Genomic DNA, 18253 nt, shown 5'->3' on the forward strand with positions numbered 1-18253 from the left:
ATTTAGGAAACTGAGATATCGTAATTCATCTTTTATTATATGCAAATAAAAAACTAAAAGAAATGCCTTCACATGAAGAAATAAAATATCTATGATCTTTCATATCCTAAATAAATCTCTATAAAATTTTGTGTATATTTTGCCTAAGTACTTTCACCAATATTTCATCAGTATTTCTTTTATTGAATAATATTTACTATTAGTTTTAAGTATAACTTATAATAACTTATAAAACGAGTTAATAATTTACTGTAGAATTTTATCATTGCCAAGTCTATTTATGCGATAATTTATTCGTGTTTTTTATCGATTTGTTGAAGCATTTTATACAATTGTATGACAGAAATAAATTAAAAAAATTAAAATTCTATGTTGATAGTAGTATTGTAATAGTGTATGTTAATATTAATCATTATTGTCATTATCATTAGTATTATAAAGGACACAACTTATACAGATATAGTTTTATTTTAATGAGAATCATACATAAAATATGTAATTTATTTCGAATCTGTAAATAAACACATTATAGTATGTATTCTCACAAAATATATTAGTATTTTATCATATGAATGAAACTACTTGATTCCCAATACAAAATATTTTCGTAACAATAAATACATATTGCATGATTTTTTATTTATTCTCCACCATAATTTCTTCATCATCCTCAGAATTTTCACCACTTCCTATAAAAGTTTCTTCTTTTGCTTTTAAAAATGGTGGTGGTAAAAGAGATGAGAACTCCGATTTTTTTGGTAAATGTATAATATTACTTAGTGACATTTCTTCTATTAATGTGTCATCCATATTCTTGTCCTTTAAATCTTCTTCACTTTTAATAATCGATTGAGCAACATTAGATTTTTCAAGCAATACATGTAATTGCGGTTTTGTTCTATAATTAGAAATTTTATTATTACTGTTTATTAAGGAAGAAGTATTAAAGGAAGGCATAGGTGGAGATGTGGAAATTTGCTGAAGCTGATCATCTGAAGTACTTGTTTTTGTTATAGCTTTATACATTCGCTCAAGTGCCTTTGATTCTCTTTCAGACATAGATTTTTTCTTATCGGCTAAAGCATCCTTTAATTCAACCATAAAATTTTTAAACAACGTTTTATCTCGTTTAGAACTGTACAGTGATATTTCGTCGGCTTCTTCACTCAAAGGTTTCAAATATTCTTCCCTAATATATTCTTCGAATACCTCATCCATAATTTCCGGTTCTGAATCAGGTAAAATATGGATATTCGAATTTGCATTTAACATTGAAATATTCGTTTCCAAACAGTTAATTGTAGAACCACTATTTTGCGATTTTACAAGAAATAGACTACTAAACTCAATAAAATCTTTTGCAGTGTCAATACTTTTTTGAGCTGCAGTTAACTTCTGCATTGTGTTCTCCATACAACCTTCGTTTGTTACACTTTCAATTACATTGTTATCAATATCTTGGAGTATTGATAATATGTGGCTGTAAGCCAACTGTAATTTATTAGAAGCTAAATAAAGGTGCATATATAAATCTTGCCATTTAGATGAATCTGGACCTCTAAAATAATAGAAACACATAAACAATCCGTAATTTTTAACATTTATAAAGACATTTTAAAAAAGCATTCTTACCTATATTTATATGATATGGGTTCTAGTTTAAAACTATAATAAGCATCAATGTGTTCTGATAACTTGTTTTTATATATGCTTAAATACATAATTAAAAAGCGTATGATATAGGCCAATTGTAATTCAGGAATTTTCTTGTATGATTGCTGCCAAGTATAATTATCGTATGCTATAGTTAATAAATACAACATCTCAGACTGAGTGAGGATATAAGTATGATATAGAGTCTATTAAAAAAATAACAATGTATAAAAATATACAAATATTAATTACAAAATAAGTACTAGAAGATATTTCATTTCAACCTTCAATTTTTGATAATTTATTTCACCATGTATTTCAAATGATTTACTATCAAATCTCGTTAATAAATCTTCATTACAAATATCTACTGGTAGCAGTTTTATAATAGTTAAAGAAGCATGATAATAGATGCAAGCAATAACTCCCAAATATTTTACTAAATTTTCCATTATGGGTTGCAAATATTTCAGTCTACCTGCTGTGAGATCACTGTTGAATTAGATATATTAGAAATAATATAATATTACATAATAGTCTAATAAATTGTAAAATTTAAAAGCTTACGAAAATTGTTGGGAACTTTTCCCTTGGTGCAATTTTATTTTATACCCATATTTCAAAATTTTCAGTCCCTTCTTACAAAGATCAAAGAAATCATTCTGTAAAGACACAATAGATTTTAGATCCCTGTGTGCCCTTATTCTCAAAAATTCTATATAACTAATACAATATAATACAGCTAATGCAAATAAACTAGCTGAACTTTTATATTGGGTATTATAAGATATATAGGCTGAGGATGATAAAATAGTGCCAAATAAAATAAATTTTGATGTTATAGTCCTGCAAAAAAGATAATATGGGTATCGTTTTATTTGATTTAACTCTTGCACCAATTTTTGCTTTTTATAGTTGAGATAATTATAGTTAATTTCAGTACCATTTGATAAATTTAAAAGTTTACCTCCATGGTTTATATTCATATTTATCAAGAAAACTATGTATTGCACAACCATGATCATTTAAAAGAATTTTCGCATTTAAAATAGTTTCCACCTGTTTGTAGGATATACTATCATCCTAACATAAATAAAATTCTTCATTACAAATATTTTATAGTATTACTTAAGCATGTTGAGTATAATATTTACCTGAATTATTCCCAAGTATATAGAATATAATTTTTTAAAAATATTTTTTACGTTAAATATACAATCCTAAAAATACAAAACTCATTTATAAAATGCATATCGTATGATTTTCATTGGTTCATTTGAAAAAGTACTCACAAATAGTTTAAGATACTTCTTTTCATTTTTAGGTATTTGTTTTTCTATTGCTACACTTTCAAAGTCGGTATAACCTAATTTGCATAAATGTTCGTATAATGACGAACCCTAAAAAATAAAAAGTAAAATATAATAAAATATTAAACAATAATATATTATTGATTATTTATCAAATGTAGAAAAATTTAAAATACTTTTATGACAACATCTTCGTCTTCATCAGTGATATCAGTAGAATTCATGGTGTATTTATGTTTGAAACAAACAATGAATTATATAATATTATTTCAAGAATTTAAGTTTCTTTTACATTCATAAAATATACTTGTCAGAATATTTTATTGATATATTTTAGGTTAGGTAAAGATATTTCACATGTCACTTTATTTTTTTGTTGTTGTATAATATATAATTTGAACAGCTTCATCTTTCCTTATTCTATACAATTCCTGTTTTAAACTTATTTAATTTATTCCATTTATATAAAATAGAAAAAATTACAGAACTGTTTTCATTATCGTCCTATATATGTATCTCTCACATTAACCTATATACTTTGAATTGTGTAGAGGTTAGTTTTTAAAGTTCTCGCTTCTGTACCTCCAGTGAACCGCAAACAAAAATTCCTCGATTATTTTTTATATGCTTTTATCACGTTATTATTAAATAATGAAGAATTTGGTAGTAAAACAACGCGCTAGTCGTCTTTTAAATATCCTAGAAAACCAAATGTTAAATGTAAAAGATTTAAAAATATTGTATACTGTTGACTCAACTAATGATGATTTTTATATGCTTTTAAAAAATAAGTTATGTAAAATTCCATCGAGTTATGTGGAAAACATAAGCTTCTTCGAAATCGATGAAAATTTAGAATTCATCGGTTTGGAATATTGTAGTGTAACACAAGAACTATATGGTGTCTGTAAATCTGGCAGTATTATAAGAATAAATCTAGAACCTGAATTTAGATACGAATTGATAATTGATTTAAACATAGATTTACAATGCATGAAACTAAGCCCAGATCATGAAATAATCATATTAGTTACAATTAGTGGTATTGTGATTACAATGGTATCTACTTTTGAAATAATCTCAGAGGTAGATCTGCATGCACAATATTTTGGTCAAAAGCAATTTGTAACTGTTGGTTGGGGTAAGAAGGAAACTCAGTTTCATGGTTCAGAAGGAAAAAAAGCAGCAATATCTAAACCGACAGAAATATGTGAAAACGATCTAGATGATGGATTATATAAAATAACTTGGCGTGATGATGGTTTGTTATTTGCTGTTGGTTTATTGCATCCCGAAAATAAAGTTAGACAGTTTAAGGTATTTAATAGAGAAGGTATTTTACAATACACCAGTGAGATCGCTAATGGTTTGGAAGAATCATTGTCATGGAGACCATCTGGTAGTTTAATTGCAGCAACACAGATTTCACAAAACAAGCACCTTGTTGTATTCTTTGAGAAAAATGGTTTAAAACACAGAGAATTTTCACTTCCTTTTAAACCAAAAGAAATTAGGGTATGTGTGAATATTTGCATTTATTATTATTCTGAATAAATTAGAATAAAGAGTATAAGTTTAATATTTTAAAACTTATTTTAGGTGAAAGATTTATTTTGGTCTCCAGATTCAGAAATTTTGACTATTTGGTGTCAAATTCAGGCAGATTCTTCTTCAGTTCTACAACTATGGACAGAAAATAATTATCATTGGTATTTGAAACAAACTATTAAATTTCCCACAGATAACTTACTGATATGTGCCACATGGAGTACAACATCTTGTTTCAAAAAACTGATTGTTTTAACATACAAAGAACTTATCACGTTTGACTATAATTGGTCTGTTGATCATAGTAGAGGCATAACTGTACATGATAAATCTGTTATTGGCATCATTGATGGAAATAAGTCATTAATGACTGGTCTTAGAGTAGGAATTGTACCACCACCAATGGCACATAAAACTTTAGAAACTTCTGAGTCCATAAATGCTATTGTTTTTGCACCTGATATAAAAGGCAAAGCTACCTGGATAGACAGCAATGCATTCTTCTGTGTTTCTGCCAGTAAAAAATTAATATTTTACAAGTATTTAGTGGTAAATATAAATGAATTATAAATTATTTAAAATTTCACAAAGATTAAAGTATAATTACTAATGCATTAAAAAAATTAGGACTCATTCCTCTTAGACTATGAACATGTTGGAACATATGATATTAAATGGGATATTCTACTAGAACATAAAAATTTCTTTTACAATATGCATCACTTTTTATGGCTTAATGAAAACAACGTTTTATGTTCATTGTCAATAAATGATCAGAGCTTCCTTTGTGTTTTGATGTTAAGTGCAATAGAAGATCAAACACAGGGACAAGTTATATTGAGGTATATTTATTTGAAAAATTTGTTTGATTTAAATGTAGTATAAATTATACTTTAGTTTCGAAAATTAATAATTCTTTAATGTTTAAAGGCGAATACACATTATGGATGGTTTAATTCAACACATAGTTCGTTCTCCAGATTCAGATGAAGCATACATAATTGTAGACAATTCCATTATAAAATATACAAAAGAAACAGAACTAGTTCCAGTTGATACACAATTGCAAGGATATACGTATAAAGTAGAAGTTGTGAAAATTGGTACAAAGCACATGGTACTGTCATTATATCATAGGAACTGTTTTGCAATTAATGGAAAGCAAATTGCTAACAATATCACAAGTTTTTTCGTTCACTCGGAATTTTTACTTCTTACAACTGCACAAAATACTTTAATATGCGTTAACTTGAACGAGAATGATTTTGAAGAATTAATAAAGCAAGATTTGACTGTAAAGCCATGGGAAAATCGACTCAATGATAAATCATTTTCAGGTATACCAATCATTAATTTCTAATTGTTAAGTTATTTTTAATATTATAATTAAGATGATTAATCAATATTTTTAGATATGAATATTAGAAGAGTGGAAAGGGGATCTCAATTGATTGCAGCTATTCCTAAAGATTCCAAAGTTGTTTTGCAAATGCCTCGTGGAAACCTAGAATGCATTCAACCAAGGGCATTGTCTTTATATATTATCGGATTTTACTTAGACAATTGCAATTATTTATCTGCCTTCGATTTAATGCGGAGACAACGAATAAACTTGAACTTGATCTATGACTATAATCCAAAAAAATTTATCGAGAATGCAAATAAATTCGTGGAACAAGTTTCCAAAGCGAGTTGGTTGAGTTTATTCTTGTCTGAGTTAGCAGATGAAGACGTTACCATGACAATATATGCAAATTACTATCGAAGACATCAGTCAGAATCAAGAAACCTTGAAATAAATAAAATTGAATCGATTTGCAGTTTACTGCGAAACATTATGGAAGAAAGGAATAATTCTGATCATTTAATTCAACCAATATTAATCAGTTTGGTAAAAGATAAAAAAAAGCGAGGAATAGAAGCTGCGTTAACGAAAATAAAGGAAATTCAGAAGTTAGAGGAAAAAAGTACGGGATATGAGAAACACATAATGTCTGATGAAGCACTAAAATATTTATTATACATAATGGATGTAAATGTACTATTTGATATAGCTTTAGGAATGTACGATTTTGATTTGACTATGTTCATTGCTTCTAAGTCACAAAAAGATCCCAAAGAATATATTCCATTCCTTAATGGCTTGAAAAAGCTTGATGAGAATTATATGAAATATTCTATTGATTTACATTTGAAACGTTATGAGTCTGCTCTTGAACATATTGCAAAAGAATCAAACAGATTTAACGAATGTATAAATTTGATACGCAATTATAATCTGTACACAAAAGCTTTAAAATTATTTGAGAAGAAAAGCAAAATGTATAAGGAGGTAGCCAGAAGTTATGGTGAATATTTATTGAATAAACGACACTATCATGAAGCTGGAATTATGTTTCATAGATCTGGTGATATCAAAGAAGCTTTAAATGCTTATAAATTAGCTAATTGTTGGCAAGATGTTATTATATTATCTACTCAAATGGAACTAAGGTTGATATAAACAATAGATATAAAACAGATTGAAGTCATTATTATAGATTTATAAATTTATAAAATTAAATTATATCAAATTATATTTCAGTGAAACAGAAAAACACGTGATTTACCAGGATCTTGTAGAACGTCTAAAAACTAATAAAAAGTATGAGGAAGCTGCACATATTTTAATGAATTATTTCAGAGATGCGAAGGAAGCTATAATTTCTTTATGTAATGGTAAACAATGGAAAGATGCTGTAAGAATTGCGCATGATACCAAAAATCTAGATTTGATCGGTAGGTTTACACTTTCAAAAATAGCACATAAGTTAAATATCAATTTACTACATTATTAATTAAAATTGTTATATTTTAGAATGTCATATAAAACCTAATGTATACGAATATGCGGATCACGCTCTATCACAAATAAAAAAAAATAGACAAGATTTTGAGCGATATAAATTGCGTCTTGCAACAGTCAGGCACAATATTTCTCAGAGAAACATAAAATCATACAATGAAATACTTTGTGACAATGAGTCGATATGTAACAAAGGCATTTCAGATATTCTTAGCGATACAAGTAGCGTTGTTAGTTCAACTTTGAGTCAAAGATCGAGATTGTCCACTATATCTGGGTAAGGACGTTTGAGAATAATGAATAAAGTTTTTTTAATGAATTTGTGTTAAAAATTAAATATGTTTACGTGTGTATTACTTTTAGAAAAAGTTATAGATCCAGCAAAAATCGAAGAAAGCAGGAAAGGAAATTTTTAAGTTTAAAAGAAGGCAGTGTCTTCGAGGATCTGGCATTAATACAAACTTTGTATCAAATTATCAGCAATACGTACAAAGAACGAGGTTTGTGTACTTATTTATAGAAATTAATTATCATATAAATATTATATAATATTTCTAATTTCAGATGATTTGCACATATTGATACAAATGCTTTTGTATTTCGATGACGATGAATATGCGGAAAAAATACAAAATTCCATGGAAGAGTTACTTTTAATAATAGAAAAAAATAAATCTGAAATCTGGGATAAATCTGCACCTTCAAGCTTAGCAGACATGGTATACATTACACCATAATTATAATTGAGTTAATTAATTGCGCTAATTTTTATGTTTGTAAAAAATTTTAGGAAAATACAGAACTTACGACGATGACAGATTCACAAGGATTCTCTACCTGCTACAAATTAGTTGGTAAGTTATTGTTAAACTTTTGAGGAAACTTATCTTAATTCTTACTCGAATTTTCAGAATCTTATATTACACATCCACCGGTAGCTAATTCTTCACCTTGGAAATTGAACATATTTTACTAATTAATAACAGTAAATATTTTTAGAAATCTAATTTTGAATTATATTTTACAATTACAATCTTCCCATTAAAAAAAGGATACATTTATTTCTGCTTATTTTTCCATTTATTTAATAAATCTCTAAGTTATTTATCATTAAAGATAATTTCTCTCTAGGTATATATGAAATAAAATATGTTACAATAATTATCATAGTTTATAACAAAGTTTTGCGAGGCAAACTCGCAGCTTTATAGTAAATCTATTGATTTCTATTATAAAACAAACATTTCGATATAAATTCAAATATATATATATTATAATATAATATTTAAATTTGTATGAATTATATGATACCCGGAAGAAACATTATTACAATTTATTTTCTATTGAAATTTTCTTTACATAAATTTTATACAATATTTACGTTCCAAACGCACACTGACAAAATGTCAGATATGAACAGTCATGTTCATTGATATAATATTTGTGGAAATATTGATATCAAAGTATAGATTATTAATATCGTCTGGAATACTCGGGTATTTTCATACATTAACATTTAAAACTATTTATAGAACTAATATCAAAATAAAAATGTTTTTATAATCATGAATAAAAGTTAAAATTTCTTCAATATTTCAGTATAAAAGATATGATTCACAATTTAAATACCTAAAAATCTTGTTTTCAATTAGATAAAAATTCGGCAAAATGTTTACTGACTACAAAGTTTAAAAATTATTGTATTTCTAATTTATAGGCTTTGCTAATCTATAGTTTATGATATATATTAGGAATATTTTATATTAAATAATTGAACTATATTATAATCTATATTAAATATAATCTAAAATAACTATCTTATTATCGTGTCTTTAGTACTTAATTAAATTTTATAGTCAATTGCAGTATTAATTTCTAAAATGACTTCAGACTGAAATCAAATCTATTCCAAATTTCTCAGCTTTCATTACTTTTACATCTTAATCATTTTGCCGAAATTTTACTGAATTTAAACAGAGATCCTTTGACAAACGTTGTTCGATAGTTTTCTATAGTGATCCAAAAATATACACATTTCCATATCAATTGACTATACTCATGCTTCTTTCTTTTTCTCTCCTCTACTATAAAACTTTCTCTATAATTACCCTAAATTGTGTAATTACGTGCATAGATAGAAAAAATCTTTAATAAGTAATTTCCATACTAAGTATCTGGTTTTTAATAAATCAGACATTATTCAACAAAATGCAAACTACCCTTACTCAAGAATAAAGAATATTCGAGTTACATTATATCATACGGAAATACTTACTAAAGTTTTTCTTTCTTTCTTACGAACTTCGTACAGCAACCCCGTAATATTTAGAATTAAAATGTCCCATTTTTAATAGAACTTGTATACTTGAGGCTAATATCTGTAATTAAAACGAGACTACCATTCACAAACTTTTAATTTAATAGATAAACAACTGTATTTTCTGTCTGAAGTATTTTTTCCCTGCATCTTTTTATAGGTAAGGAATCATTAGTTACCTTACTGAATTTTGTTTGTAGAAATATTTTTCATACCAAATTATTTACTCCAATAAATTTTGGAGCGAAAGTCATTATTTAGAAATAATTTTAATATTCATCATGGCAACCATCAAAATAAATTATGACATTTTAATTATGACATTTTTTATATGAAAACAATATGATAGGAAAAAAAGATAAATGAAGATAGTCTCGTCTTTCTCTCTTTTTTTATTTAGTCTGCTCATCTCATATGTTTCTACCTCCCAAAATGTATCATCCTATGTACGATGCAATTTATTTTGTCCAATGAAATATTGAACAAACAAATGTCTCACTACAATTATCTTTTAAAATGAATATTATACTGCCCTTTTATCTGCAGTAGCTAATAAATCTATTGTTGCTGATCTAAGTTCGGGTCGAGTACTAATCTTCATGCACTTTGCTTGGGCATATTTCTTTCTCACAGCTTGATACTTAATTTTATCCGCATTAACTATAATACTTGCTGTTTCCCGTACTACAGGGAATACGTCGTCCTTGGAATAGGTACTGTAATGTGCCAAGGTATTTGTCCAGACAACCTTTTGCTGGTCTTCGTCATCATTATCAATAATTCTGCATAATCAAAAAAAAACAATAATGATGAATTATTAGTAAATAATAGTATCAACTATTATTTCATATTGATCCAATTTGCTTGTTTTGATTAATTTTTCTATATTAGGAAAGGAGAAAGCACAATGACTTTAATCCTTTAAGATAATATTTTAATAGATAACTTACAGGAAAGCTAAATATATTGCTGCAGCTGCAATAAGGCTTGGGGGATAGTGGCACACTTCATAGTGAACTAAGCTTTGTTCTAGAAAATATTTAGCCATTGTATGATGTATTGGGAGTGCCTAAAAACAATTTATTGAGTTAAAGATATAAAATTGTGTGATATGAAAATTAATCAAATGTGATACAAATTTATAAATCACCTTTCCAGCTTTGCTGTACCTCCTTAGGAAATGTAAGGGTAATGGTCTACCAAAAGAATAATCTAATGTTTTTACAATAAGCATTTCCATTTGTAATATTTCTACCTTCGAGTATGCATTATCTGTGATATATACAAAATCATTTATATCTGGAGAGTACATTTCTTCATACTTGCTAGCAATAAACATAGCAGTCACACCAACCAATTGTAACCTTTTCCTATCTATTGAGCGAAAAGCCTGTTGAAAGAAAACTTTTAATATTTATGTAGTTTTCTTCGAAGATAAATTTTAAGTTTTTATATGTAACAACAAACCTGTAAAAATCTATCAATGATAGCAACAGTTAGGTATAATGTTTCTTGCATTAAATGAAATTGTTGGTGTACATCCACTAACCAATCTATAAGTACACTCCTCATTTTTGGCGTAACTTCTTGTCCACATAGATATCCTTTTGAAATAGGGTACATACTTTCTAGAGTTCTTAAGTATTCATAAATGTCATTACTATAAATAGAAACTAGACTAGGATTTCCTTTATCTTCTTCATCAATATCTTCAACTGCTAATAGATCTGAGGAGAATGATTGAACCTCCTTTTTAGCAGGCAGTGATATCACACTCTCTTGAGAAACTGCAACCTTTATTACAGGTTTAACTATTTGTACAGGTAGTTTCTCAGTTGCTTTTTCTGGTGGTTTGATAGCTTGTTTTGGGGCTATAATCGGTTTCTTGTCTTTTATTAGCAAGCTAGTTCTATCAATGGGTTCTATGCCTCTTAATGTGTTCACTTTGTTTCCTATTTCACCCAAAGCAGCTCTTTTTGTCTTCCCAGGTATTGTGGTCACAGAAGACTTAAAATTCTTTGTATTTTCTTGATTTACAATATTCTGAAAATTTATTTCATGATACATATTTTGACTTTCTTGTACAGATCTTACTTGTTAAAAAAAGAAATACTCTTACTCTTTCCATATATATAAAAGTAGATAATATTGTTACATATATAGTTATATATTGTTTACATATATTGTTACAATAGTTATTGTAATAATAACTTTTTTGACTACTATCAAAACTATTTTTTACAAATATTCTATATATATATATATAACAATATTTTTCAATAAATCCAACTAATTTAATCTACTAACTATTGTATTACTTATTTTATGTTACAATACGTGGAAAGTATGAAGAGTTAAAAGTAAAATATTAATAAAATAAAAGGATATATAACAAATATGAATTAGATATTTAAGTACTGATCTTCCTAGCAAAATAATAATTAAATATTAAAAAGAGACCTTATCATTTAAACAATTTTTAATTTTTAATATATCCGAGTATAGAAATATAACATTATAATATGATGTAAATAAAATAAATATAATATAATTCATACAATAAATAGAAAATGAAATGTGTGCTTTTCGTGATGTAATTACCTAGGTAGCACAAAATTCCGCCTAAATCGGCCCTAAATGTTTACGAACGCATTTCCGTTTAAGATACATGATGCAACTTACAACTAATTACATCTTTAATATTTTTATAACAATTTCTACCTTAGGATAATATTACATAACGAAGGAAAAGCTGAAATTTATGCAATTTATATAAAATATTAAAAGATGCACGGGGCTTTAAAGATCAAAATGTACGTTAATATTAAATTTCAAAAATCAAAATTTTTCGTTATTAAACAATCAAACGAGTGATATTAAAATTCGTATTATGAATATTAAAATACATACAGCAATCTGGATAAATCATAATGATTGTTATTTCGATGACTTTTGAAATAAATGAAGGGCATTTAAAGATGTCAGGAACAGACGGTTACCCTGTTCTATTGACCTCCCCTTGTTATCAATGGCTAATTTGATACACATCGATGTTTTTAAAATATTTAAAACTTACCGTGAGCGCGGTCCTATTTCTTAAAGCCATCGTTAACAAAGTCAGGAAATAATTACACGCAACACCAAAAGCTAGTCTTCCGATTAGTCTACTTCCACCGTCTCCCAAACAACGTTTAACTCGCAGTAACGACTCTGTCGGTTTGAATTTGTTTAGTCGATCGAACGGAAGTTCACCTTCTGCGGATGTTAGTATACAGAAGAAGAAATGCCGCGAAAGTAACGAGACCTGATTGGTCGATCGAATGGTAACGTATTTCAAATGTGTCACAATTATGTTTCACTTTTTTTATAAATTGATAAATTTCAGGCGGCTTTCTTATTTATTATATGAATGAATTAATAGTATGAAAGTAAATTTAATTAACTATTTCAAATCATTTTTCAGAAAATGACTATGCCTTTTTTACTGATGTTAGTTTTACTTGCTAAATTAGTTAGAAGAGTAATGTATTTAAAAAAATCGTCATTTTTTAAATATTTGCACAACATTAGCTCTAAAATGTGCTATTTGGGAATTAGAAATTTTACAGTTATCTAATACAATCATATTATTTCACGAAAATGTTAAAATTCAGAATAGGTTCCCAATATTTTTTCTGGCAATGAGGCAATAAGCAATACATATTACAAGCAGTATTATATCGAAGACTCCCCAAACTTACCGACTATTAATTGTATTGTAAACAAAAATAAATTCTTTCATTGTTAAATAGTTGAATAATTAATAATTTTCTAGTTTAAACTTTCTATTTCAAACTGACTTCCCAAAAACGTACTTTTTTTAATTGTATGAGTGTTCTAACAAGCCGACAATGTATGCCTTATGTAAATAATGCCTTGATACGTATTTTCTATTTCATAATTGTTTTTATTTCATGCTAAAGAAATGTTAAATCAAAGATATCAGAATTCCTTGTGTCAATATATACATTATATTAAAACAGCTGATTCAGTTTCTATTGACGTGTTGTCCTAAAATTTATACTTAAATATATTTATTTGCATTCTGTTGCAATTAATTTTATATTGTGTTTATTTGCTTTTTGCATGCAAATGTTCAGCGTAGAGCTTATAATTAATTAAACTTGACATAAATACTATAGATCATACATGTAGTAACAATCGACAAATATCATTATTAGTGAATGCATAAACTCATAAATGATTATTATCTAATTAACAATCATAAATTGAAAATGACAATAAACATCGATATCAAATTAAAGCGAGCTAGTAAAATATATCATGAAGGGGTCTGTACTATAATTTACGATAGAAACATTATGAAACAGAAAATGTTGAGGTTATGTTTTAGGAAATAGTTGCCGGTTTTATATTGCTACAAACTAATTCTGACGTTAAACACGATGGAATATTCTTAAGTATGGAAGGTTCGGTCAATTTACAGCTTAGTTCGAAGAATTTTGGCATTTTTGAAGCATTTTACAATTCTGTAAAGGTTAGTTTTATCTAGAAATTTTCAGAAATATTTCTACAAATTATGGTTCTGTCATAAAATAAGAACCAAATGGATCAACTAATTTTATCGTTTGTATTTTCAGCCAATACAATTAGTTCAATATACTTTAGATGTTGCTCCGAGTGGCAAAATACCGAGTGGTAGAACAGAAATACCATTCGAATTACCACTAAAACCTAGAGGGACTAAGTCTTTGTATGAAACTTATCATGGAGTCTTTGTAAATATCCAATATTTTATACGCTGTGATATAAAAAGAAGTTTCTTAGCAAAAGATGTAAGCAAATCGTTGGAGTTCATAGTTGAAGATAAGGTGCCTCCTAAGATACAAAAAGAGGCCAGTAAACCAGTGTGTTTTAATATTATGCCAGAATCATTGCAAAACACAAGAGATAGAATCAATGTACCTAGATTTTGCATTTCTGGGAAACTAGATTCATTGTATTGCAAGATTTCTGAACCCTTAACAGGAGAGGTAATAATACTATAATATGTATCGTTTGTTTGGTAAAGTAGTATGAAAAAACAATATTTTTGAAGGTGGTAATCGAACATTGTGAAGCTGTAATAAAGTCAATCGAACTGCAGTTGGTAAGAGTAGAGACATGTGGTTGTGCTGAAGGATATTCCAGAGATGGTAGGATGAGAATATATTAACATTTCATTTGTGATCTTATAATGCTATATTTATTTCAGCTACTGAAATACAAAATATACAAATTGGCGAAGGAAATGTTTGTACAAATTTACCTATACCAATATATATGATATTCCCACGGTTATTTACATGTCCTACATTAAGTACGAGTAATTTTAAAGTCGGTAAGGTCATTATATGACTTTCATTCTGGATTTTTTTATAATAAATTTGGTGATAAAAAGGTCATATTTCATTACAGAATTTGAAGTGAATTTGATCGTAATATTTGAAGATGATTATTTAGTTACGGAAAATTTCCCCATAATATTATCAAGATACTAAATCGTGTATAGAAATATAGTATTTTATATAAATTATATGTATTATTTACATATTGTATATATTTCTTATAATAAATGCAAATTTATGTAATTTCATTGAAAAAAATGTAAAAAGAAATAATTTTTTATCCTAATGTACATATTAATGGATGGATAACTTATTGTATTAAAAAGTTTCTTTTTACTCCAGTCCAACTTTTTGAGCAAATAATTTATAATATTTTTCAACTTGTTTATTATGAGTAAGTCCAACTGAAGCCAGCAGCACCACATAACCAAGCACAAATGTTAATAATTTATGTTGTTTAAACCATGCTAATAATCCTTTATTGTTAATACATCTAAAATATTAGAAGTTTATACATTCCTATATTCATGTATTTAAAAAATACATAAAAGTAATGAATATTATACACATACCTTGCTGCTTGAACTTGTTGACTGTAAATAAGGAGGTATCGTACCCTTACCAATTCACTATTTGTTACCAAATAATATTTATTTGGAACTCTTCCACCCATGGAATCTGATACTAAACTTCTAGCATCATCTTCTGTACAACATACTTTACATAAGAAATGATGAAACTTTCTTAATATGTATGATTTCTTTTAATATCTATTTACCTGAATCTCCAGTTTTTACATCTATATGATTAATAAGTTCACATAAAGCTATGCAGCTCATTTCACTTCCTAATACACTACCTCCCCACCCATAGCCAACCGGACTATATGGTAAACTTACACCTAATTCACTCGAAAGATATATTCCTTTACCAAATAATGAGTTCTAAAAGATATATTGCATTTAATCATGTTAGAAAATAGTAAAAAATTATATCATATGTCAAGTAGATTATTTTACCTTACACATACTCTGTTGTAGACCATAATGTATAATGGAATGGAAGTTCTCTAGTCGACTACCATGATAAGCATAAAATGTTGTGTGACCTTGAGCAATTGTTTTCCATCTGTCTTCTGAAGTAGATTGTTTTGTACTTGTGACTTGGAATATTAAATTTGGTGCAACTACTGGCATTTCTGAGGGTACTTTTCTCAATATCAAGTCATACTATATCGCAAACATTTTTCCAATATTCACAAAATTTAATTGTAAAATATGATTTGGAATGAAAATAGAAATTTCAACAAAATTTATATTATCATAAATATAAATATAATGAAACTTACATTTTCTTTTTTAATGCTTTTTATATAAGGATCTCTCAAGCGCACTAGAACCCACTGTAATAGATCTATAGCCATTCCATATTTTTCATATACATCTGATTCTGATAATGCTTTCAATATTACAGCCAATGGGGGAATTACTTCTATAGCTCTTCTCTATAATTAAGATCAATATATTCAATGATTATTACTCATTAAAATCATTAATGTGCAAATTATAAAAACAATAAGATTGATATTTTAAGAACTTTACCAAAGCTTCAATGTCTTTGCATTCATTTTTTATATACATTGGTGGAAATGGTTTTAAACAAGTATCATAGCGATATGTATTACAAGCTGCTACAAATAGGGACCATTTTAAATCAGCTGCTCTTAGGTCTTTCTCCAATACATGTTTTAGACACTGAACTTTTTTTTCAACATCTTCCTGATTTGTGGAATCCAATCGAATTGTATATGATATATCTAACTCAGATTCTTTACAAATCCCTTGATCCAAACTTTTCCTTTGATTGGGGTTAGATTTTTTCTTCTCTTTATCATTGTGAAAGGTTTGTTTCTTGCTTGCGCTATCCATTATTGAGATTAATCAAATCTAAATTAAAATTTTTAACAAACAAATTATCATTTTTCGACTCTGTGTTATAATTCCAATCAAGAATCTACCTACCCAATAGTTACAAGTTTATATAATTATTTTGCGCTATATTGTATGTTTTCAATATTACAAAATCTTAGTTGGTAAAGCGTTAACAAACTACGATGGTAATTTGTAAATTAATATTGTATATGTAACAAGTATCAAATTGTATCACATAGTAATCACAATAGTTATGATTTTGTCCAAATAACGGACAAATATAGTTATATAAAACATTAATCTCTTAAAGAAATATTTTACTCATATATATGATTGCAATTTCCTTGGATAAAGAAAGTTAGTTTATTTCATACTTATAAAATTTTAAATTTCAAACATATCGCCGGTGTTTTTTCATTTTTTTGATCACAGTTACTAATGATTTAGTAATTTGCCATTATTCTGTACAAAACAAAGAAACAAAGAACAAAAAAGGTAAAAAAGACTAAAAAGTTTTTATAAAACAGCAAATCAACGTAAAGTCCGCTATCATTCAAGTATTATAAACTATATGCACAAATAACTACTTCCTTTGAAACAATGTAATTCTTGGCAGTAATACAACTTTCACAAAACGAAATGTAGATCAATGCGAAAAATTGAACATCTTGGTAGGAATATTTGCATCTTAAGAGTTTCCTAATGTTTGCACACTTTTGTTCAAATTTATTTGAATTTTATATATACTGTAGATGTTCAATGAACAATTATAACTTTTTAAAATAATTGATTATTAAAAAATGTTACGTTTTTATTTTTGTATTAATTGTGCAAATAAAACGCAATATTAAAAAAAAAATAAATAACTGGTATAGGATCAAAGGAGTATTTTAACTATTATGGCTAAAATTCTATCCCATGCAAATTTTGTTTTAATATTAGCGTTTTGTAATAATACCATTGCAATGTTATTTATTATATTGTATAATAGCTCTTTTATATTCAATATAATATTGAATATTAGTAAAATATTTAATTGCATTTATTTGTATTTAATAATTTCTAAAATAAAAAATGTAAATAGGGTGAAATTTTCATGATAGTGTTAACGTGATTTCCTTTAGCGATAACTTTTGAGAGTTAATATATACATTTATACATAAATAATGAGAAATTCTCTTTTAATTTATGTTATGTTTTACATTAGAATTAAATACATACATAATAGTTAGTCACCAAATATTTCTTATTTCTTTAAATTG

The 18253-nt window shown here is 27.0% G+C and overlaps 4 protein-coding genes across 4 annotated transcripts; 2 read left to right on the top strand and 2 right to left on the bottom strand.

Moving 5' to 3' along the window:
- Positions 1-273: 273 nt before the first annotated feature.
- Positions 274-3428, bottom strand: LOC117216716. The gene is made up of 8 exons (XM_033463659.1): positions 3140-3428; positions 2946-3053; positions 2808-2873; positions 2621-2736; positions 2221-2499; positions 1938-2145; positions 1633-1859; positions 274-1558 (listed from the first exon to the last, which is right to left on the bottom strand). The coding sequence occupies exons 1-8, from the start codon at positions 3185-3187 to the stop codon at positions 637-639; spliced, it is 1974 nt and encodes a 657-aa protein (XP_033319550.1). The 5' UTR covers positions 3188-3428; the 3' UTR covers positions 274-636.
- A 20-nt stretch (positions 3429-3448) lies between these two features.
- LOC117216715 (putative elongator complex protein 1) lies at positions 3449-8417 on the top strand. The gene is made up of 11 exons (XM_033463658.1): positions 3449-4478; positions 4563-5060; positions 5139-5353; positions 5442-5848; positions 5924-7004; positions 7096-7289; positions 7369-7633; positions 7720-7856; positions 7921-8075; positions 8147-8210; positions 8268-8417. Exons 1-11 carry the CDS (start codon positions 3615-3617, stop codon positions 8330-8332), a joined length of 3945 nt encoding a protein of 1314 aa, XP_033319549.1. The 5' UTR covers positions 3449-3614; the 3' UTR covers positions 8333-8417.
- Positions 8418-9287: 870 nt separating this feature from the next.
- LOC117216721 lies at positions 9288-17006 on the bottom strand. The gene is made up of 10 exons (XM_033463675.1): positions 16662-17006; positions 16409-16564; positions 16080-16289; positions 15839-16004; positions 15633-15765; positions 15496-15553; positions 11141-11716; positions 10824-11063; positions 10624-10742; positions 9288-10455 (listed from the first exon to the last, which is right to left on the bottom strand). The coding sequence occupies exons 1-10, from the start codon at positions 16986-16988 to the stop codon at positions 10197-10199; spliced, it is 2244 nt and encodes a 747-aa protein (XP_033319566.1). The 5' UTR covers positions 16989-17006; the 3' UTR covers positions 9288-10196.
- LOC117216720 (vacuolar protein sorting-associated protein 26C) lies at positions 13681-15283 on the top strand. Its single transcript, XM_033463673.1, has 6 exons — positions 13681-14004; positions 14067-14210; positions 14314-14706; positions 14772-14868; positions 14928-15053; positions 15131-15283. Exons 1-6 carry the CDS (start codon positions 13897-13899, stop codon positions 15211-15213), a joined length of 951 nt encoding a protein of 316 aa, XP_033319564.1. The 5' UTR covers positions 13681-13896; the 3' UTR covers positions 15214-15283.
- Positions 17007-18253: the final 1247 nt, after the last annotated feature.

Source organism: Bombus bifarius, unplaced genomic scaffold (assembly GCF_011952205.1).
Source record: "Bombus bifarius isolate JDL3187 unplaced genomic scaffold, Bbif_JDL3187 scf7180000007973, whole genome shotgun sequence".
Classification (NCBI taxonomy): Eukaryota; Metazoa; Arthropoda; class Insecta; order Hymenoptera; family Apidae; genus Bombus; species Bombus bifarius.

Coding starts and splice junctions, on each gene's coding strand:
- LOC117216715 (XM_033463658.1), top strand. CDS start 3,615: ATGAAGAATTTGGTAGTAAAACAACGCGCTAGTCGTCTTTTAAATATC. Junction 5,354..5,441: donor CAGGGACAAGTTATATTGAG/GTATATTTATTT, acceptor TAATGTTTAAAG/GCGAATACACATTATGGATG. Junction 7,634..7,719: donor AGATTGTCCACTATATCTGG/GTAAGGACGTTT, acceptor TATTACTTTTAG/AAAAAGTTATAGATCCAGCA.
- LOC117216720 (XM_033463673.1), top strand. CDS start 13,897: ATGCATAAACTCATAAATGATTATTATCTAATTAACAATCATAAATTG. Junction 14,211..14,313: donor CATTTTACAATTCTGTAAAG/GTTAGTTTTATC, acceptor TTGTATTTTCAG/CCAATACAATTAGTTCAATA. Junction 15,054..15,130: donor TACGAGTAATTTTAAAGTCG/GTAAGGTCATTA, acceptor ATTTCATTACAG/AATTTGAAGTGAATTTGATC.
- LOC117216721 (XM_033463675.1), bottom strand. CDS start 16,988: ATGGATAGCGCAAGCAAGAAACAAACCTTTCACAATGATAAAGAGAAG. Junction 10,743..10,823: donor GGTACAGCAAAGCTGGAAAG/GTGATTTATAAA, acceptor AATTGTTTTTAG/GCACTCCCAATACATCATAC. Junction 10,456..10,623: donor GCAATATATTTAGCTTTCCT/GTAAGTTATCTA, acceptor TTGATTATGCAG/AATTATTGATAATGATGACG.
- LOC117216716 (XM_033463659.1), bottom strand. CDS start 3,187: ATGAATTCTACTGATATCACTGATGAAGACGAAGATGTTGTCATAAAA. Junction 2,500..2,620: donor TATGAATATAAACCATGGAG/GTAAACTTTTAA, acceptor TCTTTTTTGCAG/GACTATAACATCAAAATTTA. Junction 1,559..1,632: donor CCCATATCATATAAATATAG/GTAAGAATGCTT, acceptor CTATTATTTTAG/AGGTCCAGATTCATCTAAAT.